General features: G+C 39.5%; 3 protein-coding genes across 3 annotated transcripts in view; all 3 read left to right on the top strand.

Moving 5' to 3' along the window:
- Positions 1-12,906, top strand: part of LOC134629789 (deleted in malignant brain tumors 1 protein-like) — a 48,509-nt gene extending 35,603 nt beyond the window's left edge. Inside the window, exons 18-27 of the mRNA XM_065471235.1 lie at positions 693-1,079; positions 3,839-4,270; positions 5,115-5,423; positions 5,751-6,068; positions 6,456-6,770; positions 6,924-7,132; positions 7,612-7,760; positions 12,229-12,471; positions 12,560-12,719; positions 12,817-12,906. Coding sequence (XP_065327307.1) covers positions 693-1,079; positions 3,839-4,270; positions 5,115-5,423; positions 5,751-6,068; positions 6,456-6,770; positions 6,924-7,132; positions 7,612-7,760; positions 12,229-12,471; positions 12,560-12,719; positions 12,817-12,906 — 2,612 coding nt within the window. The remainder of the gene's footprint in view (positions 1-692; positions 1,080-3,838; positions 4,271-5,114; positions 5,424-5,750; positions 6,069-6,455; positions 6,771-6,923; positions 7,133-7,611; positions 7,761-12,228; positions 12,472-12,559; positions 12,720-12,816) is intronic.
- A 2,868-nt stretch (positions 12,907-15,774) lies between these two features.
- si:ch211-286b5.5 (uncharacterized protein LOC100003596 homolog) lies at positions 15,775-21,654 on the top strand. Its single transcript, XM_063475460.1, has 3 exons — positions 15,775-15,991; positions 16,540-16,666; positions 21,524-21,654. The coding sequence occupies exons 1-2, from the start codon at positions 15,902-15,904 to the stop codon at positions 16,663-16,665; spliced, it is 216 nt and encodes a 71-aa protein (XP_063331530.1). The 5' UTR covers positions 15,775-15,901; the 3' UTR covers position 16,666; positions 21,524-21,654.
- Positions 21,655-24,313: 2,659 nt separating this feature from the next.
- Positions 24,314-27,196, top strand: si:ch211-286b5.4 (afadin- and alpha-actinin-binding protein). Its single transcript, XM_063477304.1, has 12 exons — positions 24,314-24,362; positions 24,493-24,593; positions 24,668-24,736; positions 24,819-24,942; positions 25,027-25,105; positions 25,198-25,318; positions 25,685-25,829; positions 25,939-26,042; positions 26,128-26,289; positions 26,534-26,648; positions 26,722-26,890; positions 27,084-27,196. Exons 1-12 carry the CDS (start codon positions 24,314-24,316, stop codon positions 27,178-27,180), a joined length of 1,335 nt encoding a protein of 444 aa, XP_063333374.1. The 3' UTR covers positions 27,181-27,196.

Raw genomic sequence — 27,196 nt, 5'->3', positions numbered from 1 at the left:
AGAGGATTTATAGCTGTAGAAAAACTGTCAATCCATATTAAGTACTTTATCCACAGTAATTAAATCCTTTGTCTTTAAGTTATGATTTCTTAGAAACATAGTTCAGATGTCTTTAATAATGTCTTTACAATTTAAAAAATTGTCTAGCATTAAGGTCAGTTTTTATATTTTTGAATACAATTATGTTTTTATTAGTTATTTGTCCATGCACTACCTTAAACCTTTGTTGAAAAGATTCAACAAAGAAGCAAATGAGTAAGAAAGGGGAAGAACCCCATAACTAGTAACCCCCACTATACAGGCAAAAATACTGGGCAGGTGCCCAGATCTACAGGAGCTACTCGGCCATAGAAACCCATGCCAAGAAACTCCTGTTGCACAGTTTTGCACAGCTGTTAATGCCAGAGGAGGCCTGGAGCACTGCAGTTATTGAGTCAGCAGAGTGTTGGACACTTTAACATACTATGTGCCTCAGCACACAGAGACACTGCTCTGTAACTTTACATAGAATGATTCTTTGTGACGGAGCTGCTGTGGTTCCTATGAGTTTCCACTTTGCAGTAATATCACTTACAGGTGATCCTGGAATATCTAAGTAGCAAGAAATTTCATGTACTGACATGTTGTAGTGGTGGCATCTTTTACAGCACCACCAGAGGTAGCAAGAGTACAGAAAATCTGTACTTAAGTAGAAGTACAGATACTACTATTGAAAAATACTCCAGTAAAATTTGACAGTGTTCCTTCTTTTGGTTTTCTATTAGCTGCTTCATCAGTGAGGCTGGTCAACGGTGAGAACCGCTGCTCTGGCAGAGTGGAGGTCTTCAATGATGGACAGTGGGGCACAGTGTGTGATGATTCTTGGGACCTGAATGATGCCAAAGTGGTGTGCAGACAGCTGGGCTGTGGAAGCGCTCGTTCAGCACTACAAAATGCAGCTTTTGGACAGGGCAGCGGACCCATCTGGTTGGATGATGTAGCATGTTTTGGAAATGAATCATCAATAACTGACTGCAGACACAACGGGCTTGGAGTCCACAACTGTGGTCACCGTGAAGATGCCAGCGTCGTATGTGAAGGTAAATTTTCATTATTATCTCTTTTATTGAGACAGCAGTTGAACATAACAGTAGTATGCCTTTTTACACTTTCTTTGCTGTCACATTTTTAACTTATAATTGAAAAATAAAGAAGAAAGAGAAGAAAAAAAAAGGGACTAGGGTTAGGAGGCAGCAGGGCAGGTAGGTTTACATAATACTCAGGGTTGTAACGTCTTATACAAAATCACACCTCATATGCTTAACATAGTCTGTCCATTTAGACCATATTCCGTAGAAGGTATCCCTCTGAAGTTTAAGAGAAAATGACACTTTTTCCATCATATAGATCTCTTGTACAGAATGTATCCAGTCTTCCATCGTTGGTGGTTCAGGCTTAAGCCATCTACTCGTAAGAGGCTTTTTACTTGCGGCCAGAAGGATATACAGGAGTCTTCTGTCGTTGGAATTCAGTTCATCCACTGGTACATTGCACAAAAATATGGTCTCAAAAGTTGAAGGAAAAACAAATGAAAAAACATTTTGTAAATGATCATGGATTAGAGACCAATACTGGCGATTAACTTTACAGTCCCAAAAGACGTGGAAATGATTAGCTCCGTCTCCCCCACATCTCCAACATTTATGACCAATTCCTCGATATCTTTGTTGAGCAGGGGTAATGAAAAATCTCATGATGCTTTTCCAGCAAAATTCACGCCAAACATTAGACCCAGTGGTAGCCCACTGTATCTTGCATGCGTGAGCCCAACACTTCTCTGTAATTGACAAATTACCCTCCTTTTCCCACTTCGCTTTAATATACAGAGTGCTGTCGTTTTTACACGGCAAGATGCTGTTATATAATTTAGAAATAATTTTACTTTGCGCTTCAGATTTGGTTAGTAATAAGAATGTTTCTACAAACTGTAATTCGTTTAGGTTCACTTTTAAGTTTTGATTAAAATAATTTCTGATCTGTAGATATCTAAAAAAAATCATCTGACCCCAAGTCATGTTTACTCCTTAAAGATTCAAAGCTTTGAAATGCTCCCTTATGGACAAATGAATAATAATTAGTTATACCTTTTGAAATCCAGTTTTTGAATCTATTATCATATTGATTTGGAGTAAAATCTGAATCATATGCACACCATCTTAAAACCTTAGAGGCATTTTCCAAACCACCAATTTTTATTACTTCTTTCCAAGCAGATATCATTATTTGTAGTATAGGTTTATCTGCCATATGTATTTTATTCTGCAATTTTATGTCCGATATTAAAGCTGAAACTGGTATTCCTTTTACTATTGTTCCTTCAACATCTTTCCATCCGGCGGTGTAGTCTGGACAACAGAGACAAATCAGTGGTCTTAGCTGAGCTGCACAATAATATTCTGGTAGACAGGGAAGCCCACGACCTCCCTTTTCTTTCTTTAATTGGAGCGTTTTATATTTAACTCTAGCTTTTTTCCCATTCCAGATATATTTTGACAATGTTCTATCCCATGCCGCTGTTTTTGTGGTATAGCAATCGGTAGAGACTGAAACAAATACAGCAGTCGGGGAAGAATATTTAATCTGATTGATTCAATCCTGGAGTGTAGGTCCAGAAATGGAATACTGTTCCATCTTTGTATATCTGATTTTATAGATTCATTTAGAGGGACATAGTTGGCATTGAACATTTTGGTGAAGTCACGATGTATTACCACCCCTAAATACCTAATGCTATCTGCATCCCATTTCCATTTATAACGATTCTTAATTTCAACTGGTGGTTCATAGTTTAAAGTTAATACCTGCGTTTTATTTACATTGACCTTATATCCCGATAAAGAACCATACTGTGATAGTGCTTCCATGATTTGGGGGAGTGCCTGTGAGGGACAGGTTAATGTTAAAAGTAAGTTGTCAGCAAATATTGCTAATTTCTGTTCCCCTCCTGGCGTTCTTACTCCTGTTATATCCTGTCTCTGCCTGACCCACTGACTTAATGGTTCTATAAACAAAGCAAAAAGCAGCGGTGAAATGCAGCAACCCTGTCGTGTCCCTCGTTCCAATATAAATGATTCGGTGAGGTCCCCATTGATTTTGATTTTAGCTGTTGGTTTGTTGTATAGCCCTGAAATAATATCAATTATAGATTTATCAAAATTAAACTTCTCAAGCACTTTGTATAAAAAGGACCATCTCACTGAGTTGAACGCCTTCTCGGCGTCTAAACTTAACACTAAGGTCTCTAATTTTTGTTTGTCAACTTGCCTCAATATGTGCAAAACCTTTCTGATGTTGTCCTGGGCCTGTCTCTGTTTAATGAAACCCGTTTGGTCATTATGTATTAACCTAGGTAATATCATTTCTAGTCTCTTAGAGATAATAGATGTAAACAACTTGTAGTCAATATTCAATACACTGATTGGGCGATAGTTACTACATTATAATTTATCTTTTCCTTCTTTTGGTATAATGGAAATTATTGCTTCCCTCCATGAAGGAGGAATAGTTTTCTTTTCCATTACCCAATTAAATGTCTGTGAAGGTAAATTTTATTCATATTTCAGGTCCCCTCCATTTCTTACTGCTGACATCTAACTGATGAGAAAAATATTCTCATTTGTTGTTTTAATTTACCATTTAAATATAAAGTTGTTGTGCAGCACATGGAGTCAAATGCAAAGTAAACAATGAGTTTGTGAGAAAACAATAATGTTGAGATGTACTAATGAGAGCTTATCTTCATTAATGTAGAAGGAAGTGCAGACTGAGTTTGTCTTTTGAGTTGACACTTTTCTTTCAGTCCAACCAGGAATCAACAGCACTGTTTTTCCAACAACACCAAGGCCGCAGAACTTCACCACCACACATGTGCCTGCTAACATCACTACCACAACACCAGTGGGCAACAGCACAGCAGTCGAGGGGGAGGTCCACCTGGTTAATGGAAACAGCTCCTGCTCTGGCAGGGTGGAGATCTTCCACAGTGGACAGTGGGGGACAGTGTGTGACGATGCCTGGGGCCTGGTGGATGCTCAGGTGGTGTGCAGACAGCTGGGCTGTGGCAGGGTCTTCTCAGCACCAACAAACGCACAATTTGGACAGGGCAACGGACCCATCTGGTTGGATGATGTCGCATGCACAGGCAACGAATCAAAGCTCTCTGAGTGTCAACACAGAGGGTTTGGATCTCATAACTGTGGTCACTCTGAGGATGCTGGTGTCGTCTGTGAAGGTAAATATGAACATGTGGAGCTAAAGAGAGTGAAATCCAACTTTGTTACTGCCTGCCTTTGAGATAAAACAGTGCTGAGAGGATTTATAGTTGCATAACTATAGAACAATTGTCAATCCACATTAAGTACTTTATCCACAGTAATTAAATCCTTTGTCTTTAAGTTATGATTTCTTAGAAACATAGTTCAGATGTCTTTAATAATGTCTTTACAATTTAAAAATTTGTCTAGCATTAAGGTCAGTTTTTATATTTTTGAATACAATTATGTTTTTATTAGTTATTTGTCCATGCATTACCTTAAACCTTTGTTGAAAAGATTCAACAAAGGAGAAGCAAATGAGTAAGAAAGGGGAAGAACCCCATAACTAGTAACCCCCACTATACAGGCAAAAATACTGGGCAGGTGCCCAGATCTACAGGAGCTACTCGGCCATAGAAACCCATGCCAAGAAACTCCTGTTGCACAGTTTTTGCACAGCTGTTAATGCCAGAGGAGGCCTGGAGCACTGCAGTTATTGAGTCAGCAGAGTGTTGGACACTTATGTGCCTCAGCACACAGAGACACTGCTCTGTAACTTTACATAGAATGATTCTTTGTGACGGAGCTGCTGTGATTCCTATGAGTTTCCACTTTGCAGTAATATCACTTACAGGTGATCCTGGAATATCTAAGTAGCAAGAAGTTTCATGTACTGACATGTTGTAGTGGTGGCATCTTTTACAGCACCACCAGAGGTAGCAAGAGTACAGAAAATCTGTACTTAAGTAGAAGTACAGATACTACTATTGAAAAATACTCCAGTAAAATTTGACAGTCTTCCTTCTTTTGGTTTTCCATTAGCTTCTTCAACAGTGAGGCTGGTCAACGGTGAGAACCGCTGCTCTGGCAGAGTGGAGGTCTTCAGTGATGGACAGTGGGGCACAGTGTGTGATGATTCTTGGGACCTGAATGATGCCAAAGTGGTGTGCAGACAGCTGGGCTGTGGAAGCGCTTATTCAGCACTACAAAATGCAGCTTTTGGACAGGGCAGCGGACCCATCTGGTTGGACGATGTAGCATGTTTTGGAAATGAATCATCAATAACTGACTGCAGACACAACGGGCTTGGAGTCCACAACTGTGGTCATAATGAAGATGCCAGCATCATCTGTGAAGGTAAATTTTGTGCATATTTCAGGTATCCTCCACTTCTTACTGTTGATATCAGAGTGATGAGTAAAATATTCTCATTTGTTGTTTTAATTTACCATTTAAATGTAAAGTTGTTTTGCAGCACATGGAGTCAAATGCAAAGTAAAAGATGAGTCTGTGCTCAGAGCCTGAATTGAGTTTGATTCCCAGTAAGAAAACAATAATGTTGAGATGTACTAATGAGAGCTTATACTCATTAATGCTGATGGATGTGCAGACCAAGTTTGTCTTTTGAGTTCACAGACACTTTACTTTCAGTCCAACCAGGAATCAACAGCACAGCAGTCGAGGGCGAGGTCCGTCTGGTTAATGGAAACAGCTCCTGCTCTGGCAGGGTGGAGATCTTCCACAGTGGACAGTGGGGGACAGTGTGTGATGATAACTGGGGCCTGGTGGATGCTCAGGTGGTGTGCAGACAGCTGGGCTGTGGCAGGGTCATCTCAGCACCAGCAAATGCACAATTTGGACAGGGGAACGGACCCATCTGGTTGGACGATGTCACATGCTTAGGCACCGAATCACAGATCTCTGAGTGCCGCCACAGAGGGTTTGGATCTCATGACTGTGGTCACTCTGAGGATGCTGGTGTCGTCTGTGAAGGTAAATATATGAACACGTGAAGCTAAAGACAGTGAAATTCAACTTTGTTACTGCCTGCCTTTGAGATAAGATTTAACTAAGATGAGTTGTAGTTACATACTTTATCCACACAGCAATTTTTTCTTATAGTCATGAATTAAGAGAACATTTTAAATTAAAGATAAACTTACTATGACAATATTTCCATGAATCCACAGACACTGCCCCAAGAACTATTTAATTAGCTACAAATTATAAATAACTTCTAAATAAAAAGTTGTCACCTGTCAACCATTGCAAGACAGAGGACAAAGCTGATTATGTTGTTTTCATATTGTTCTAATAAGTCCACCTTTCACCTTTCTGAAGTACCTCCCATAGAAAGTGTTCCTTCTCTTGGTTTTCCATTAGCTGCTGTATCAGTGAGGCTCGTCAATGGTGAGAACCGCTGCTCTGGCAGAGTGGAGGTCTTCATTGATGGACATTGGGGCACAGTGTGTCATGATTCCTGGGACCGGAATGATGCCAACGTTGTTTGCAGACATCTGGGCTGTGGCAGGGTCCTTGGATCACCACCACACGCATATTATGGACAGGGCAGGGGAATCATCTGGTTGGATGATGTAGGTTGTTTTGGAAATGAATCATCAATAACTGACTGCAGACACAATGGGCTTGGAGTCCACAACTGTCTTCACCGTCATGATGCCAATGCTATATGTGAAAGTAAGTTAAAGTTCTCAAATATCGTTGAAATAATACACTTACAATGTTATACTATGATGATGGTTTGTGCAGGTACTCATCTTGGCCTCATTTGGTATTTTCTGTTTCATCTACTTTTATTTTTAATTAGTGACCTCATGTCTTTTTCTTTAGTCCGGCAGCCTCCATTCCAGCCTTCACAATTAATTTGTGGCCGTGGTAAAATCCAAGTAGGTCTGCATATGGGCAACATGTCATCCTCTGGTTTGAACTCATTCTCGGGCAACCTGGCTTATGGCAACTGTTCCTGGGTCAGAGTCCATGATGATATTATTTGGTATGAAGTGGAGGCTCGGGCAGAGGCCTGTGGGAATCTCATGGAGGTAAAGACTTTTGTTTCTTTCTGTCATTTAACTGCCCCAACAAAACACACTGCTGTAATAATTTGGAACAAATAGTGATTATCTTTAAGCCGAGTGGGTTCTGAACATTGCAGAGTGATATTTACCTGACAAGATTATCTCATAATTGTGTCAGCTGTAGCACATGCTCCTCCATTTTGTCTTCAGATCAACTCTTTTATGTAGCCCTCATACACAATCTGTTCTGTGTACAAACATAGTGCATCAAGTCAGTGAACTGCTATGCCTTTTTGAATCTGTTCATGATTGCTGTACTTAAGACTGTGTTGTTGGCCAGCAAATGTTTTTTTTTTTTTTATCCAATGAGACAAAAGTGAACAACAGCAGTTGAGAAAAAGAATTCACTGTCTCAAACCGTGTGGACATGTCTCTGGTGATTATACTCTCTCTAGGTGACATGATTTATGAACTGACTGAAAATGTCATCATTTGTCTTTCAGATCAACAGCACACATGTCATCTACTCCAACACTTTATTCATCTACCCACTGGCTAATTTGTCCTTCATTCTTCCTTTGAGTCTTCCCTTCTCCTGTGCTTATCCCCTGCACACAGATACCAGTCTGAATGTAGTTATCGGGCCACACAAGTAAGTTCTTCTAATTTAACTGTAGCATCACTTAGTATATGTAGCTCTACAATGCAAGGCTCTTATGTGCATAATTGTATAGTTATTACCCCACTTTTTCAATTATTCTGTTACCAAACTGTGGTAATTAAGATCTTGATTACATTGTGTGTTTCTTTTAAACATTCATGGTAGAGTAAACATGCATTGCTGTAGGCTGTTTGCAATTTGACATGACCACTCCAGTTAAAACATGGCTGCCTAGTTATAGTTTAAAGATATGCTTTGTAATTACGCATTGCAGAATTTATCTGTTTATCTATTAGATTTTTTTTTAGTCCCACACTAACTTCCTCAAGCAGCTGTGCCTTTTTCAACTGTCAATGTGAATAAAATTTTTATTGATATTGCTTCACTACAATACTGACCTCGTTGGGTCAGAACATTTTAGTTGTTGATAGGATTTAAGTAATGAAATGTTTTAAATTGTTTTTAAACAAAGGAACAAGAACTCTTGAAACCCTGGACTTCTTAGTCAGGAGCTTTCTTCAAAAAAATCAGTGATAAAACAATCTTTAATTTGAATGCCTGTAAATAAGAAGTTAGTCTTCTCTATAAGGTCATTAAGATATGATGGGGCCTTATTATTTAAGACCTTGACCTTGTGAGGAGCAGGATTTTGAAATAGAAGAAAGCAGTCCTACGTATTTTTTTTTTAATATGTGCACTGAAGGACATATCCTGGTGAAAAATCACTCCAAGGTTCCTCACAGTGTTGGACTGGAGGCCAAGGTAATGCCATCCAGAATAACAATCTGGTTATATACTATATTTCTCAGATTTTCAGGGCTGAGTACAATAACCTCAGTTTTACCTGAATTTAGAAGCAGAAAATTAGAGGTCATCTGGGATTTATGTCTTTAAGACATTCCTGCAGTTGAACTAATTTGTGTGTTATCTGCATAGCAGTGAAAATGTATGCAATGCCTTCTGCTCATACTGCCTAAGGGAAGCATGTATAATGTAAACAGAATTGGTCCTAGCACCAAACCCTGTGCAACTCCATAATTAACCTCATTGTGTGAGGAAGACTCTCCATTTACATGAAAAAACTGGAGTCTATTAGATAGATATGATACAAACCACTGCAGCGCAGTACCTGTAATACTTACAGCGTGCTCTAATCGCTCTAATAGAATAGTATGGTTGACAGTATCAAACGCTTCACTGAGATCTAGCAGGACAAGCACAGAGATGAGTCCACTGTCAGAGGTCATAAGAAGATCATTTGTAACATTCACTAAAGCTGTTTCTGTGCTGTGATGAGCTCTGAAACCTGACTGAAACTCTTCAAATAAGCCATTCCTTATTCTATTAATGGCAGGACTTCTTTGAGCAGTCTTGCAGGAATGGGGTCTAAAAGACACGTTGGAGGAAAAGACTAAAAAAATATCAATGGTACTGAAAGTAGCTGTACATAACGTTACATCTGTGAGATGATTATGAGTAATCATTTTCTCTAATGGTTATAATTTTATTTGTGAAGAAGTTAATGAAATCATTAGTAGTTAAAGGAATGGTTGGCTCAACAGTGCTCTGACTTTTTGTCAGCCTGGCTACGAGTTATCTTCTTTAGGCTACATGTTTGAGAATTATACCAGGGAGTCAAGTACTTCTGATTTGAAACTCTGTTTTTCACAGGAGCTACAGTATCCAGAGTCGTACGTAGTGAGGAGGTAAAATTATTAACAAGATAATCGACCTCTGTTGGCATAGCATTCAGGTAGCTGCTCTGCTCTGTGTTGGCACAGGGCATTGAAGATGATAACAGTGGGTGGATTATACTCTTAAATTCAGTTACAGCACTTTCAGACAAGAGAGACATCTAATCCCTGATGCTGTGTAATCAATTATTGTAAATGTAAATGTTATCAGGAAATGATCAGACAGCAGAGGGTTTTCAGGATACACTGATAAAGGTTCAGTTTCAATGCCATATGTTAAAACAAGATCTAGAGTGTGATTAAAGTGGTGGGTGGGTTCTTTTTCATTTTTTGAGAGAAGTCAATTGAGTCTAATAACAGATTAAATGCTGTGTTGAGGCTGTCATTTTTAGCATCTAAATGGATGTTAAAATCACCCACAATAATGATTTTATCTGAGCTGAGCACTAAATCTGATAAAAACTCTGTGTAAGGCCCAGGTGGACAATAGATGATAACAAGTAAGACTGGTTTCTGAGTTTTACAGCTGGGGTGGACAAGGTTAAGCATCAGGCTTTCAAATGAATTAAAGGTCTGTCTTGGTCTTTGGTTAATTAATAGGTTGGTGTGAAAAATTGCTGCCACACTGCCCCCTCGGCCTGTGCTTTGAGGTTTCTGATAGTTAGTATGACTCGGGGGAGTTGATGCATTTAAACTAACATAATCATCCTGCTGCAACCAGGTTTCTGTAAGGCAGAGTAAATCGATTTGTTGATCAATTATGAAATTATATGCTAAAATTAGAGAGACCCAATGTTTAATATTCCACATTTCACTTGTTTCTCCTCTTTCTTTGTGTTTTTTATGTTTAAGTTGTTTTTTGCTGGTTTTTAGTTTATGTTTTGTCTTTTTGGGAGCTGACATAGTCTGGGGTTTGGGGAAGATAATGGGAGGAGAGAAGCTGCAGAGAGGCGTGTAACCCACATAGCAAAATGGGTATGGTTTGGATCTGGCCCACACAATGTGCTTACACATGGCCCACATACCGCAAAGAATGACGGCCCTTTGGGGGCCCAGATCTGGTTTGCCAGAGGTGGCCCACACATGGGCCAGCACAAGGCCAGTTGCAGACACACTGGTGGTTCTTTGCTGGCCCATGTGTGGATTACCTCTGGCAAACCTGGTCTGGGCCACCAAAGGGCCATCATTCTTTGCGGTAAGTGGGCTATGTGTAAGTTGTGTGCAGCCACGGGCCAGTTGCAGACACACTGCTGGCCTAGAACAGTTTCAGCTCTGGCCCCAGATGTCAGCCAAATGTGTACCTTAATTAAGCCATGTAATAACAACGTGCATAATAGTGCAAAAGTAACATGCCGAAACTCTGTTCAGACAGTGAATGGACTGATTCTTATATAGCATTTTTCAACTCTCCCGGATTACTCAAAGTGCTCTATACAATATGCCACATTCACCCAACCACACACTTCCTCTTAACTGAGTGCTTTCTAACTACATTCATACACATTCACACTCTTGACATGCAGACTGGAGAAGCCAGGGATCGAACTACTAACCTTCCGATCAATAGGTGACCTGCTCTACCGCCTGAGCTACAGCCACGCACTGGCAAAGATGAGTAAACTGTTACTAGGTTTTGGATAAAGTGTAAACTCACAAACCTGTCAAACCTGCATTTGAAACGTTGGCTACCATAGCAGTATAGTATTGCAACATGGAATTTGGGTCTTCTAACTAAAATAGTAAAATAGGAACATAAGGAGTGCATCATTGCCAGACCTGGCCCACATCTAGTTGACATACACTCTGCCATAACACCGGTCAGTCAGAAGTGCCAGCTTGATGCTGGATCCCGGCCAGAGCTGTTTTCTATGGGCCTGGGCTACATTAACCAAACCACAATCGAGCCAGATGTGGCATGCCATCACATAGACAGTGCCATCTATGCCAGGCCTGGCCCATATCTGGATGACATACGTCTTATCATGCCAGAAGTCAGCCAGCAGTGACGGCTTGATACCAGATCCGGGCCAGACCTGTTTGCTATGTGGGAAGACTGCAACTTCTGGTCCCAACTCTAGATAGTGACATTTTGGGGTGTTTACCGGTAATACATTTGGCCAGATTTCTAGAAATGAGAGCTGCTCCATCTAAAGTGGGATGGATTACATCTCTCCTAACAAGACCGGATATCCTCCAAAAAGTTTCCCAATTATTTGCAAAGCCCACATCATTTTTTTGGACACCACTCAGACAGACAGCAATTTAAGGAGAATATGCGGCTAAACATGTCACTCCTGGTCTGATTGGGAGAAAACTAGAGACCGACACTGTTTTGGCAAAGTTACTCACCGATTCGATTAATTTATTTTAATGACTTCTGATTGACATAACCAGAATTACAGAATTTCATTAAAGAAAAACATAAATATCTAGAACTTCATAATTCTCAACAAGCTAATAAAACAATAAATAAACAAAGCTTACTTTCCAGTCAGAGAAGGGAGATTTGTCAGTTAACACAACAAGAACACATTTACTTGAATAAACTTCTATTGTAAAATTTAGATCAACTGTATGGTCTGTTATTTACAGACTTCCAATTTAGAGATGTCCACTCCGGAGCACAGTGGGCATAAAGACATAAAGTGAAAACAAAGCAAACAAACCAAAGGCCTCCACTTACACAAACCAGGAAAAAGACAGAATAGCAGCAAGTAGTGTCTGAGAGATCATTGCATAATATAATTTTCTTTCCTTTTCTTCAGGTTGTCTGGAGGCATTTCAGGCTCAAGTCCGAAAGCTCGAGCCTCCATGTCTCTATTCCTCAACTCCGACTACACTGAGTCTTATCCACCAGGCAGAGTCTTCCTCCCAGTGGGTTCACCTCTGTATGTGGGCGTCTCTGTGGAGGACACAGATCCAGTTATGGCAGCTGTTCTGGAGGACTGCTACGCCACTCACTCACCAAACCCTGATGATCCCACACAATATCCTCTCATCCAGAACAAGTATGTGCATCTCTCCAACCTCACCAATGCTTTGTGAGATACAGTGAAGTGTGTGGACCCTGCTGATCTCCTCCCTCCTCTCTCACAGGTGTCCCACTGACCGCCTAAAGGTGTCAATAGTTGAGAGTGGCTCGTCCCTCCGAGCTCGTTTCTCTGCTCTGCTCTTCCTGCTCCAGGGTCAATACAGAGACATTTATCTTCACTGCAGCCTCAGCCTGTGCAAAAAGGGGTCCTCCAGCTGTGTCCCAGTGAGTTCCACATTTCACTTTAGCACTACTCCATAATCCAAAATGGTTTCTCTGGTTTTAATCTTATATCTTTATTCTCATCCCCTCTCTCCTTTAGTCATGCACAAGTAGGACACGCCGCTCTGTTTCCAACTCAGCTTCTATGAATCCCGTCACCACTGGACCAATCACTTGTGAGTATGAATAAAAATTTAGATTCAATATTAATGTTTAATGATCGATCTCAAATCAATAACCACCATTTCTTCTTTTTCTATTAGGGAATAAGTCACCTGCGTGAACTCATAATATCCAAGTATATCGCAAGGACATTCTATGAGGGCATATTCGTTTTTTTAAATCCTTTTTTCAAATTCATTAAATATTAATATTTAAATAATAAATATTAATGCTGTGATATTGTACAATTTAATCAATAATAAAAATCAAGATGCATGTACTTTCTTTGTATTTGTTTTTGTTTTCTTATTTGTATAAAAATTGTTTGAATTATTGAACTATTATTACTATGTTCACAAACATTTTTCTTTATTACTGGGACTAAGACCATTTCAAAAAACACTGGGCTCCTCTCTGGGTCTAATAACCAAACCAGTTATAACTTTTCACAGCATAAAAGGTGAAAAATATGATGAAAAACAACTGCTTGATAAACTGCCATTAAATTTAGTATGTGTCTCAATGGAGGATTTGAATGACTTTGGTTAACTGATAACTTTTCCTCTGGCGTCACCACGAGGTTGTCATTTGTACTACATGATGAAAATCAGGTCTGTAAGCTTTTGGACAATGACTGTTTCAGTGATCCTCTGTACACTACAACAGTGAATTTTCTAGATATGAGTGAAGTGCAGATTTCCAGCTTGAATTCAAGAGGTTTTTACAAAAGTACAGCATTAACAGCTTAGCCAGGCCATCATTTGACTTAAAAACATATATACCTATGAGCAAGATAACGAAGAGTTCACGCGTGGTCAAATAAAGGAGGAGTATGATCCAGAGTATACCACATCACCAGGTAATGTCATGGCCTTGGCATGTATGGTTAAGAATAGAAACAAGTTAACTTTGTGTTTACTGATGATGTGACTCCTGGTGACGTGTATGTGACTGTACTTTCTGCTCAGATTAAGCAAAATACTGCAAGAATTTCTCAAGGCAATGAAATAGGATATTCTTCAATAGACACGTCAGTCACTGATCTGAACCCTAGTAGACCATGGTTTACAGTTACTGAAGAAAGCCTGAAGGCAGAAAGAGCCACAAGCAAGTAACAACTGAAGATGGGCTCAATAAAAGCCTGTTAGAGCATCTCAGAGGAGGAACCACAGCATTTGGTAATGTCCATGGGTTCTAAACTACAGGCAGTGACTGACAGCAAAGGATCCTCATCCAAGTATTAAAAATTAACATTATGTTAGTTTGTCCAGTTAATTTTCTCTAAAATACAGAACTATGTATAAAATTCCTTCCTAAGCAGATAATACTTTTGTTAAACCCTTTGAATTAAAGCTGAAGGTCAGCACTTCAATAACATCTTGACTTTTTTCATTTAAAGGCAAAATTACAAAAATTGTACAGTTTACAGTGAAGGACCAAACTGCACCGCCTAGTTACTGCTAAATAATAAAGCAATAAAACACTCCATTACACATTAAAATGGAGCACAGACTTCTTGGATGGCTTGTATCACACACCAGTCGTATCATGTCTCAGATAATTTCATTAAAAATGCTTCAAAAAGTACCAGCTCCACAAACACAACAGAGAGATGTAGTTGAGCGTGAAGTAGTGGAAGAAGAGACACTGGTTGAAGCTGCGGGTGATGTCACCCCTCTCAGTTTAAGCAAATCTGAGCAAAATCCAGTTAGATAAGTTATAAAAGACTCGCCCATTACACATTTGTTATGAAGCCCAACATAAAACCCAACAAAATTTTCACACAGGGCTCTAAACATGCTTTTTGTTTGGCCGTTTTTACCGTGGAAGTCTGTGGGGACTGATTTGTTTTTCAAGCCATCCTGAAGTTACTCCAGGAACTACAATTTTTGGCATTTCCGTGTTGGCTCAATTTTTAGCCCTCGATTACAATGCAAAACAGTTATCAGATAATAGCTAGACCAAGTTTTCATGCAGTGACAATGTTCATGAGATATCACCTTCATAGTGATACAGTACTAACACTAGAACTGTGCTTACTGTTTTAACAGTGCTGAACTAGTCACTTACTAGCCAGTTTGATGTACCCAGTTGTTAGTATGATCCTATTCTATCCTATCCTACACAACAGGACCATCCTATAGTATGGTCCTATTGCAAGCACTCGAGGTGAGCATTTTTGCCATTTCCAACTTAGTGATTTGAAAGTGGGTATGATGAGCGATGTGTGGATGAGTACTGTGAAACTACACACACAGGGAGCAGATCTTGTATAATCCTGTCAGACTTTTTGAGTGACCATCATTTGCAATTCAAACAGACTTAATTTTCAGTTCAGTATGACTGGAAAGTATCAATGAAGCTCATAAACTCATTGGGAAAGCGTTTACTGAGGTCACAGATTAAGTGAGGCCTGGACCATTTTCCCATGTACGTCTATACAAGTCTTTCTGAAACCACATGAGTCGCCCCCTGGTGGTATTAAAAAGCAGGCAAAGGTTAGCACACTTTCACCTTGGCTTGGCTTTTCAGATCTGGAAGTTATGTCCATCTTTCATGCTATTGTGTAGGCACCAAAGTAAAAATCCCTGAATTACGCCCTGCTGTTGCTACACTGGATGTCTCCAACAAAACACTAGATTTGTGTTCAGTGAGTCATTCACCCTCACTTATTTTATTTTCACGTATTTTATTGTAGATATGGCTATCACACTGGTGGACGTTAAGTGATGTGATAAATGTTGTGGCTGAAGGTCACAGGGTACCCTCTAGATCTGCTCTCTAGGAAACTAATAATAATGGTTAATGTTTTCAGGGGCGTGTCTCCGAGTTTACTTTTTTATTGACGGGTCTAGAGTCCAATCCAGTGCCTCATTGGCACAGCGGGGGCGGGGCACTGACGAGTGAACGATGTTTCCCCTCTCGGGTTTAGTTTGGAGCCGTTAGGGGTAAATTTCCTCTCGCTCGGTGGTGGCAGTTTATAAGAAACAGCCTTCAACGTGTCTTTACCGACAGCCGTCGCCATGTCTAACAACAATGCCAACAACAACTTAATTATCGCCCAGAGAGCCGTGAAGCAGCTCCGGTTCGAGGCCAGTATCCGGAGGATCAAGGTACGAACGAACCCCTGTTACACTCACACACAAACACGGAAGACTGAGCTGTTCTTGCTGCTGAATGGCGGAGACCGACCGTAGAAGTGACACTGTGTCCGTAGATTCAACAAAGTTGTCCACACTAAGTTACACTTAAGACTCACAGATTGCTTTCTGGTAGTTTAAATCGCAGCTACAAGCGAACAAGTTTCTTCTGCTTTTTAGTTTGTTATAGAAAGTCGCTATAAAGTGTCAGGAGAAGTGACCCGTTTATGGAATTTCTGAAAGTTAAACCTCCCTGGGTTGATTATCTTAAGGAGACTGTGAGCATAATCTCCCAAAGATACACAGCAGACACACCCGTTCGTGTATGGAACTGTTCCTTGCAAATGTTATGCAAAAAAATGAGCCAGTTAGTCATGTAAATGAGAGTGGGTAGTACAAAGGGTTGCAGCAGGAATCACAAATACTCTGTTTTTGTTTTCATGATCCCCCACCCAACACACACACACACACACACACACACACACACACACACACACACACACGTGTGTCTGGCTCTGCAGGTGTCCCAGGCTGCCGCAGATCTGAAAAACTTCTGTATTCAAAACGCCTCCAAGGATCCTCTGCTGATGGGCGTCCCCTCCAGTGATAATCCCTTCAGACCCCCCAAGTCCTGCTCCCTGTTCTGAGGTAGGCTTTCTTGCTCCTTCATGGAGGTTTCATTTGGTGGGGGTATAAAACTGTATATTTAATTAAACTAGGGCGAAAAAAAATGCAGGGTTTTAACTGGGTCATAATGGACATTTTTCAGAATCAGAATCAAATTCTGATTCATTTTTCGATTCTGAAAAATGTCCATTATGACCCAGTTAAAACCTTGCATTTTGGGGGGCATTTATAATGGACATTTTTAGGGGGTTAATACATATATGGGTCACACACAGTTGAAGTAGATGGTATCAAATAATGTAGTGTTACCTTAAAGTACATTCCTGATATTTGATTTTAAAAATTTTTTTTAAAAAAATGTAAATAAAATTAGTTGTAGTTTAAAATTGTCAAGCGGTGCATAGCTCCTCTGCTCAAGGAATGCATTTTATATATGTCGAGCTATCTTGCTAACACATCTATTTTGGAGGAAGGTTCAGAGCCTTTACAACAACATCACAAGGAAGCTGTGTGGTAAAGTCACAGCAGCGCAAACTGCGTGCATTGCATTGCCACCGGAATTTGCATGTATTCAGTTGGTGACTCCAAAAATGCATAAATGTGTTTCTATGTGTCGCCTTCCTGCAAAGTTTGTTTTACGCTGCTTGACCTGAAGCTCACAGGCTAGAGCACCTTTCCGGTCAACTTAATTTAGCCCACAGGGACTATAAAGGTAACTGGGGAAAATATAAAATCAAATCTACAATTACAGACGGTGAGTTTGGCGTCACGTGGATGGGAGCGATGTGACTCTGTTTTTTGGCTGAGACTCACAAAGAGTGACTTACAAGCCCAAACGTGATGAGTTGAAAGAATGGATGACTTTCAGGGTCTGCTTGGGATTAAAACAGTTTTAACTTTGGTAATATCTCTTAGTTGGAGAAGGCATGACTGTCTAAACAAAGCTCTGAGTCAAACATCACATCCAGATTGGTAGCAGAGTCCTCAATGTAGGAGAACCGGTTTCCATGATTGTTTTCCAAGCTACAGGTCAGGTTTGTGGGAATGAACAAAAAGGACCTCAGATTTGGAATCACTGAACCAAAGTTTTGTGACATCCACCATCTAACGTCATAGAGACAAGTCTTAGCGGCATCCAATGGGCACGTGATTGAAAAGCTTTTTTTTTTTTTTCTCCCACAGGCCTGTTTGTTGTTTTCCATGTTATCAAAAACAGCTTTAATTTTACAGTTTTATTTTACATACACACACAAAAATATTAACTAAAGCTTAAACTAACTTAATTAAAGCTTTAATTACACACATGAAGGATTCTAGCTTTTCATGCTAGGAGTTACTGAGGTTAGCTGCTTTCAGCCTGCAGCAAAGTTTACAAGAAATCTGATGAATTTAAAGATGCCACAGTAAACAGTGATTTTATCTGGGAGAGCCTGCTTGCTCATCCTGTGCCTGTATGGGATTTCTGCAAGTAGTCAGTCGTCCTGATGGTGTGCATGTATTTGGACTGGTTTTAATTGATTCTAAATAAAAGAAAGGCTGGAGATCAGGTGGTTTGATTAAGGCTGTGAGGGTTTTCATTGTAATTATGATTGTAATTGTTTTCAGGCTTTTAGTTGAGATAAAAAGAGGCTAGTTGGGCTGGTCGTATTATACGCACATGTGCCCCTAAATATGTTTCACAGTCCAAATTCTTCTATTGTTGGTAAAAGTGAAGTGAATTGATCATGCTGTTGAGCACTACTACAAACACTAGAGTTGCTCCACCCATCCTTTGGGGCAAATAGGCTAGAATATAAACAGACTATGAACAGGCCAGGGCGGCTTTTTTTACTCGTCCTCGCCCTTCAAAAGATTTTTGTATTTACATATAGCTGTGTGTCATCATCATAACAGTGGAAATTAACAGTATATTTACACATTATCTGACCCTATAGAAGCAAATGGAAAGAGAATAAAAATGGGACAAAAAAACACATTAAGTTCAGTTTTATTTCTTTATCGACACATGTGAGTACATCCATTTAAGTGTATACTATCCATCAGTCTTCTTAACAAATTTATCCTGTTTAGGGTCATGAGTGGGGCCTATTCTAGCTGTGGACAGGTCACCAGTTTATCACAGCGCTAATGCAAAGATGTTCATGCCTGGAGCCAGCCAATGCAGGCACAGAGTGAACATGTAGACTCTATACAGGAGAGCCCCAGCAGGTCAACGGATTAAAACCCCAAATATTTTCGCTGTGAATTGATGGCGCCAGCCACTGCACCATTGTGCTGACCCATTTATTTTAATTACAAACATCCAAAAAACATCCATAGAACCATTGTTTTACTGAAATGTTATCATTTGCCACCATATTTTCTCAACTAAATTAAAATGCAGTTCATTTTTTCTATGAATTCTTGATGTTGAAATGTAGTGTTTCCATTCATTTAACTGGGTTTTACCCCCCCCCCCCCCCTTTAAAAAAAAAAAAACATGCTTTAAAACTGTTTAAAAAAAAAAAAAGAAAGAAAGAAAAACTCTGTAAAGCTGAAAAACCTTCCCTCGTCTAAATCAAGGTGAATTTTTTTTATTCAAACACCTACTACCGTTAAACTTATTTATGTTTTACACAAATGACAATGTCGGCATTGCTTTTCCCACAGTTTCTCCAGCACTAAGAATATAAACCCAGTACAGCTATACTGGAGTTTTCACTTGTCTGTTAAGGTTGGGTGGAGGTTTTCCAGGAAATTACATCAGGTTGCCAAGCTGCATGTGCTACTTAGAGCACATGAAATACTTTTACTTGTCACCACAGGAAAAGGCCAAGTGTTGATAATACTTGTAATGATGCCCCTATTTTATTTACGTGTTCCAGTAAGGCTACAGTATAAACCACCCAGAACATTACTCCCACACTCAATGCTGTTACACTGTCATTATTTTTAATTATTTTTGGTATCTACACAAAGCATGATTAAGCATTCAATAATATTATTGCACTTCCAAGCTTCTTAAACCTAAACCTAATTCTACCTTTAAACCTAAAAACTTTAAAACATAGGTGGAGTATTTCCCTGTTAAATATGTGAAATAGTTAAGTCGCTAATTTCAATATGAAATTTAAAATCAAAGTTAAAAGTGCTTTTCAGTGGAGGCAAATGGACTATTTAGTATGCAAAAATGTACAGAATCAGCAGTGACAAAACTGAAAACACAAAATACAAAAAACAAACAAACCCATAATTACAAAATAAGAGAATCACGTAGACATAATAAAACTAATAAAAGACAAATAAAATCTGCTTTTAAAAATGTAGAAAAAGAAGAAAATAAAAGTAAAAGGTACAATAGTAAAATAATATTTTAAGTAATAATGATAAGTAAATAATATTTTATTAAAAATAATTAAAATTAAAAAGTAGAAAAAACAGATAAGAGATAAACACAGGATACAGTATCTGAAGTGTTGCTTCATTTGTTTCTCAAAGCTTGCTTTATTGTGTGTTTTAGCAGTCTGAACTACAAGTGTTACAACAGTGTGTGCCTTTATTGTGTTACACAAAAGGAAGCAATTGACAAAAACTGGTGTTTTTGTGTTATTTCTAACATTTTGAAAAACAAAAATGTGCTTTAAGCAAAACACTGATAAGAACAAAATATGATATCAAAGTACTCGTGTTTTTCTTTTGGCTTGGGCTAAAACGTATTCCACTAAGCAGCAAAAACCCTAATGTTGTCTGGCCTGGTCAGATATGCATGCGTTTGAGAGCTGTGTGTGAGTTGACTATACAAACAATTAGGAATTTTCCTGACCTTAATGTTTCCGAGAAAAACCAGCACTGGTGTTGTCATTGCTCTTCTCCTCTGTGATCTTTCTGTTATCTGGCTTCATTTACCCTAACATCATCAGTCAGGCTGAGAGGTCACATGGAGCGTGTTGACACGAAAGATCACAAACACAAATATGTCTGTTTAGCAGCAGAGTGGCTGATTTTCCAAGGATAAAACTGTGATATTAGAAAAATATGAAGAGGTTACACACATAATACAAACTGAAGGCAACACAGCAACTGCAAAGAGAGCAGCTGAGTGTGTAGCCACTGGTTTATTACTTTGTTTAAGCACTTTTGTAAGTAAGACCAGAATAGACCTACTTTGTTAATAAAGATTGGCCTATTTGAAGTCAAAAAGGAAAGTTGGCAATAAAACAAAAGATGACTGTGTAAATAATTTAACAGTATATCATTACACATAACATGTTATTAAGACTAGGTAAGAGAATCTGACAGATTATAATAGTTGTTGTTTTAGTTCATCCTTTCAGCCACAGCCAGAGTAAAGAATAAAACATACAAATCAGTGCTCTGGTTTAGGAGCGAGCATTAAGGCTTTTAGAACAATGAAATGTTTTTCCAAATAGTTTTCAGCCAACAAGGGGGAAAAAAATTAAGAAATAAAGATTGGTCTACAAATATTTATTGTATGTATGTATTTATTATTGATGCTCATTAGAAAAAGACAAAAGACTTTAGATGATAATTAAAAAAAACTAGGTCCTCCTACTGTCCACATACTGAGGTCTGAGGAATATTCTAGGAATGCTAAAGCTGTTCTCCGTAGAGCTGGTTGGTCAGTAGGCAGTGATTTCATACCTTTTTTATCTCGAATCTCAAACATGCACTCCTCTGGAGCAGGTTTATTCTGCAGGATAAGTTACCATGGCGATGTACCTTGGTACGAAGTGAACCACCTTCATAACACAAACTCAGAGTTTTAGCATGCATGTAAATCATTAGATGCCATCACATGTGTTTTGTTGATTTAATGATTTTTGTCATTTTGGCCTATAGCTTAACTCTTTTTCCATGTTTCTGTTTTTCTGTGTGTAGCGGAAGGAGACGCGGAGGATTTCTGGATCTGTTCTTTGAAGGCTTTCTTCACTTCTAGTTGTTGCCGCTGTAGATCTACCTGCAGCACCTCTTGGGATGATGCACACAGGGGTCGGGGGTTATGGGTTTTGGGAGAGGGGAGGAGGGATTATGGGGGGCAGTTATTCCACTTGTTTGCCAAACTAATGGCATCATAACTCCAATCTGTTACATAAAAGCAGGTCTAAACTCTACATGTTTTAAAAAAAAAAAAAAAAAAAAAAAAAAAAAAGCTGTTCCTCACACTAACTTGACTAATGATTAAGCCGCTCTGGGTTTACCTAGTACTTAACATGTCCACTCTCCATTTACTGACTGAACTGTGTCTCTTTCCAGTCAGTGAAATTCAGCCCATGTTTAACGGCCAGTGCAAGTGTAACTTCCTCTTGTATTCTGCGTAACACGTGGAAGTACAATCAATCATTAATTTAAAGCAGGTGCTGCTCAGCAATAGGAGCATGTTGTTATCCACGCCAAGTGTGTCATTACAAAGCACACACATTAACACTACAGACACAGGACTAACTCTATATGTGGCCAAAAGAAACTGCTCATGTATTTGTGATTATGTAAAAGGTGTTTCTAATAATCTGATTTACAACACTTTTAACCTCTCGCTTTAGGGCATGTGATTGTTCATTAACATTTTGTCCCGCTGTTTTCTGTATGTATGTAAGAGTCCATTAGACGTGCTTTTACCTGCGTGTTTCTGTACCTGTCTTTAATTTAAAAACACATTATGGCCTTACACTATTTGGATAGTGGCAGAAATTGAATGTATATCACATTAGAAACATATTTCTGATAATGTTTGTATTTAATGAATCCACTGCAATGACTTGTTGCAATAGTTGTTTTCCACACTGGAATCATTTTACTATCAACCAAAACCTTCACTGCTGTTAGTCTGTATCTTTATAAACGTTGCTTTTGTGGGAAGCCTTCAAAAGAAACTAAATTAAATCACTTTTTTTTTTTTTTTGAACACTGATGAAAATCTGTATGCTATTTTCTTTTTAAGGAAATGTTAATCCTTTGCACAGATAGCGTAAGAAAATGATTATTATGAATTGTCACTTTTTTGTTTGACTTATTTTACGACTCGCACATTAGCAGGTCAGAAGGTTCAGTCTCAGGTGTTTTATAGTCAAAATGAAAAGACTGAAGGATATGCAAACACCAACATTTTCCAGATCATATATTGTGTAAAGTGCATCTGATGAACAGGGAACCTCATCAAGTGTGATGCTCAAAAGTTTGATGTCATTTTGAAACGTGGTTTCACTTTTTTAATCTGATATTAAAGCCATCTGAACAGCTGAATATGAAATCATTTATGATTTTTAAATGAATATTTAGGTAGGCATGCACTGACCCAGTTCCAGTGACCATCTGTCTTGTATGCAAGTGGCATGTTTCTAAGTGAACCCAAACTTTTGTGCACTAGTAAGTGTCTGCCCACATGTCATAAATCTCCAGGATCGCACCAGCATCAGTATGTCATGTGTCACCTCTATAAATCAAGAAAAATATACTGATAACGGCGGTGTCTGCATAAAAACAAAACAACAATAAAATAAATGTTGATAATGTGCTGCATTTGTTCTATTCATGCATTTGAAAACAAAATACAGCAGCAAGCTCAAAGTCACGGGACAGGTGACCAACACTGTGACTTACAGCAGTGTGACACTGCAAAGACGCCTCAAATTATCACTGCTGCTCTTGTTAGAGGTACTGCTTTTAATTTGACATTAAACGGGGGGAAAAAAAACAGATCTGGATTTTTTATTGGCATTCAGTCGATACATTACAGATGCATTGCTGAACGAAATTGAACACAGAAAAACAAAAAAGGGACCATGTAAAAATGCTCTAGTGCAGCTGTCAAAAAAAACCCTAACGTGGCATTACATTTATATAAGAAACCTGAAAAAGCTAAGTTGTGCTTAGGTTATTGTACTATATCCATTTATAAGACAGCTGGGATAGGCTCCAGCGACCCTGAAAAGAATAAGCGGAAGCGAATGGATGGATCCATTTATGATGTGCATTAAGAATTTAACAGTCTGATGGCAGTTGGGTAAATTCACATTATACTGCGATACCTTTTGCCTGAAGGCAGGAGGGAAAACGGCCAGTGACCGGGTGAGTGATGACCCTCACGATCCTTTTTGCCCATGAAGGGCAGCGTTCCTTTGCCAGATCCCCAGATGGTGGCAGTGAGACCCCGATAATCTTGTCAGTGCCGTTCTTTCTGAGACACTGCTACTCTCATGTTGCAGACGAATGCAACACTCTCTGCGGTGACTCTGTAGAAAGTGGTGAAGCCCGATGGGTTGGGATGAGTCCTTTTTAACCTCTGTAGGAAGTGCAGGTGCTGGTGAGCTTTGACACTGGAGGAGATGTGCAGGGTCCAGGTCAGGTTGTCAGTCACATGCACCCCCAGGAATCTTGTGCTGTTCAATCTCCACAGCAACAATTTAAGAAGTAGTAGTGGAATTTATTTTATAATAAGTAGTTTGATTGAATAATGGTCTAAAGCTGCAGTCTCCTCATTGATCATTGTCAGTGATAATTAACAAAAGTGCCATCACCTGTTAACACAGGCTGGACTCACCTGAGGAGGTTTTGCTGCTCAGGTGAGAGCCTTTGTAAAGTTATATATAGCAGCGTTTCCTAGATGTTGCGCACATCAATTAGAATTGTAAAAACATCTACCTTTTGCTATTATATGAATACTGCAGCCAGATGGCGTCCAGGTTTGTCCAAAGAAAAGACGACAGACAGGAGTACTCAGGTAATGACATCCTCTTTTACTTGAAAGAACATTATCTAAGCTTCCAGACCACAGATTTTTTTTAAAGACATATTTGTATTCATATTTCACCTTATCTCCACCTACTTGCTTTTTCGTGTTTCTCCTGCAGACTCTCATCTGTTTAGGGATCCCAGTCTCAACCCTCTAAATGCGCACCCCCACAGCGCCTCCTGGTGGGCTGATAGGGAGGAACAAGGAGACTCACTGAGGGTGTGTTACAATAAATTTAAGAGCACAGATTTGTGTTTCAGATTAAGGAGACAAGGTGAACTCTTTCCCTCTAGGAGCAGCTAAAAGAGATGGATGAGCATGTGGCCAGGCTTCAGGACATGCTGAGATGTGAGCGGGTCAAAGTAAGGTGAAAGCATGTGTGAGGGTTTTCTAAATGAATGCCTTCATATTCATTTCCAAAAAGTATATCTTTCCACTTGTCAGTGCGGCCATCTGCAGCTCCAATGTAACCAGCAGGAAGCGGAGCTGCGACGGCGAGAACTGCAGACCAACAGACTGAAGGAGCGACTGTCACAGATGACTGACAGACATAGAGAGAAAGGACCAGGTGAGATTATTCCCAGCAGTTTGCTTACCTCTTAAATATTTCTCACATCCTGTAACTTTCAACCCGTTATATTTTTCTATCCAGCCATAGAGGTGCTAAACTTTCCACCTGGAAGCAGGGGCAAAAAAGAACAGCCAATTAAATCATTCAGATCTACTGCGAAGTACGTTTGCTGGTTATTTTCATGCATTTTCTGATCTTGGACTCTCATCAAATTGCTCTTCCTAATCTTGTCTTGCTCTCTCCAACTCGTAGACGAGAAGAGGCAGCACTGCGTCTGATGCTGGAGCGAAGAGAAGCAGAGCTCAGAGAGGCGATGAAGCTGCGTCACAGCCTCACCACTTTACTTCATGCACTCAGAGTCGACATGGAGCAGGTGGGCAAAGGCTTAACTAACACCAGAGATGCTGACTAAGTGATGTTGAATGAACTGATCCAAAAACAGTCAAATGAAAACACAATCCCACCACAAGATCCTTTTAGAGTTTCAATCCCTTCTGGTGCAAACATTTGGAATGATACAACAGTTAATGAACCTTATAGTGACTGATCATATATTCATTAATCTGCTGCCTTAAACCACAAATTACATTTGCTGATGAAGACCATGTAAAGTTTAAAGTTCTGGAATAGCTACTAAAATAATGTCAAGATAATAAACACACTTTCAAAGCTTTTGAATATTTTTAACATTAGAGTCTTCTTCCCAATCCCAATAAATCTATCTAAACTTTGATGTAAGACCCTGTCGGAGTCGATGGATATGGCCCAGGATGGAGATAAAAGGTTGGATCAAGCTGAAGAAGCACTTGGAGAACATGTGACAGGCGGGGTTGTTCAGAGTTGGAGGAAAGTGCAGAGGCTACTACAGGGCATCATGTTTGAAGGTAAACCTCTTTTAAACACACTTTAAAGCAATCTGTGAAATATTGTCGGGTCAAAGAAGACTGTATCGAGTGTTGACTGGAAAACTTAAGAATTACAGTGTTCATGCAGGCCAGACTACTGCTGGTACCGACCAAGAAAAGCTTCTGGCTCAGCTGGAAGCTGAACTGAAAGAGAGTCAACATCTTGTCAGATTGCAGCAGCAAATGCTGCAGGTATTGCCCTCTAATATGAGGTAACATTCTTTGTCTTGTAAACTTTTGCTAGTCTCAGACTTTTTTCCCTCATTTCTTTGTGAAGGATACCCTTGCTTCACCCATCCCCTCCGAACTTACTGATAGCTACTTTTTGGAAGAGTGGGAACGTCTTCAGGTGCGCTGGGCAGAGCTCCATCATATGAGGAGGACTTTTGAACGAGAACGTCAGTCGTTCACTGATGCCGCCATTCGACTGAGCCGTGAGGTTTGAAGAAAATAAGGCAGACTCATTTATAAAGGGTTATATAAATGTCATTTGCTGTCAGTTCTGATAGTTCCCTAATAAGGTTTGTCAAAAGAAAAAAAAAATGTTGCAGCAGTGGTGAAGTAGATATTCTAAAAGGTAGTCTGTTTATCAGGACACCATCACACTGGAGGATTGTACATTTTCGAGTGGTTCTCTTATGCAACTAGTTTTTCTGCTTTGTTTTTTAATGTTTTGTCTGCAGCGCTGTGATTTTGAGCAACAGAGAGCCTCTCTTCTCAAGCAGCAATATCTGTGTGACTCACCTCTGTTTAACAAAGGAGCACCAAACAACAACAGAAGAGAGAGCACTGCTCTCAGTGAGTGAAGTCGTTTTAATAGGTTTAAATAATTTACGTCAAATGCTTTGAAGTCACACACGTTTGACTCCAGGTCTGTCAGGTTTGGGACCCACCAACATATCTGGCTGTCTTCCCCTTACTCCATCAACCTCCGAATCAGGGACCGCTGCCGTTGCTGGATTACATCAGGGAAGAGGCAGAGTCCAAACCCCCAGCACTCCTGAGCTCTACTCTGCCCTCAATCTACCATACAACTGCAGGTTGATTGATATGACTCTTCAGTTCTCTCCTGCTCTCCTTTCATGCAATAATTATTTAACAAAGTATTTTTTGGGTGGTGGTGGGGGGTTGTGACATGAAAACAGATACAACTTCTGTATATACTGCAAACTCCTTTCCTCCTGACTTTATGAAAGTGCTGCTTATTTTAAATTTTGTTTCTGTATTGTGTAGATCCAGAGATGTTGATCAGCACTCAGAAACATGGGACGCTGGAGCAGACAGGATTGGGCACACACCCCATGCTCCACATTTAGATTGGTCATTTTAATGCAATTTTATTCAAC

This window comes from Pelmatolapia mariae, linkage group LG6, assembly GCF_036321145.2.
Source record: "Pelmatolapia mariae isolate MD_Pm_ZW linkage group LG6, Pm_UMD_F_2, whole genome shotgun sequence".
Classification (NCBI taxonomy): domain Eukaryota; kingdom Metazoa; phylum Chordata; class Actinopteri; order Cichliformes; family Cichlidae; genus Pelmatolapia; species Pelmatolapia mariae.
This window is presented reverse-complemented; position numbering and strand designations above follow the sequence as displayed.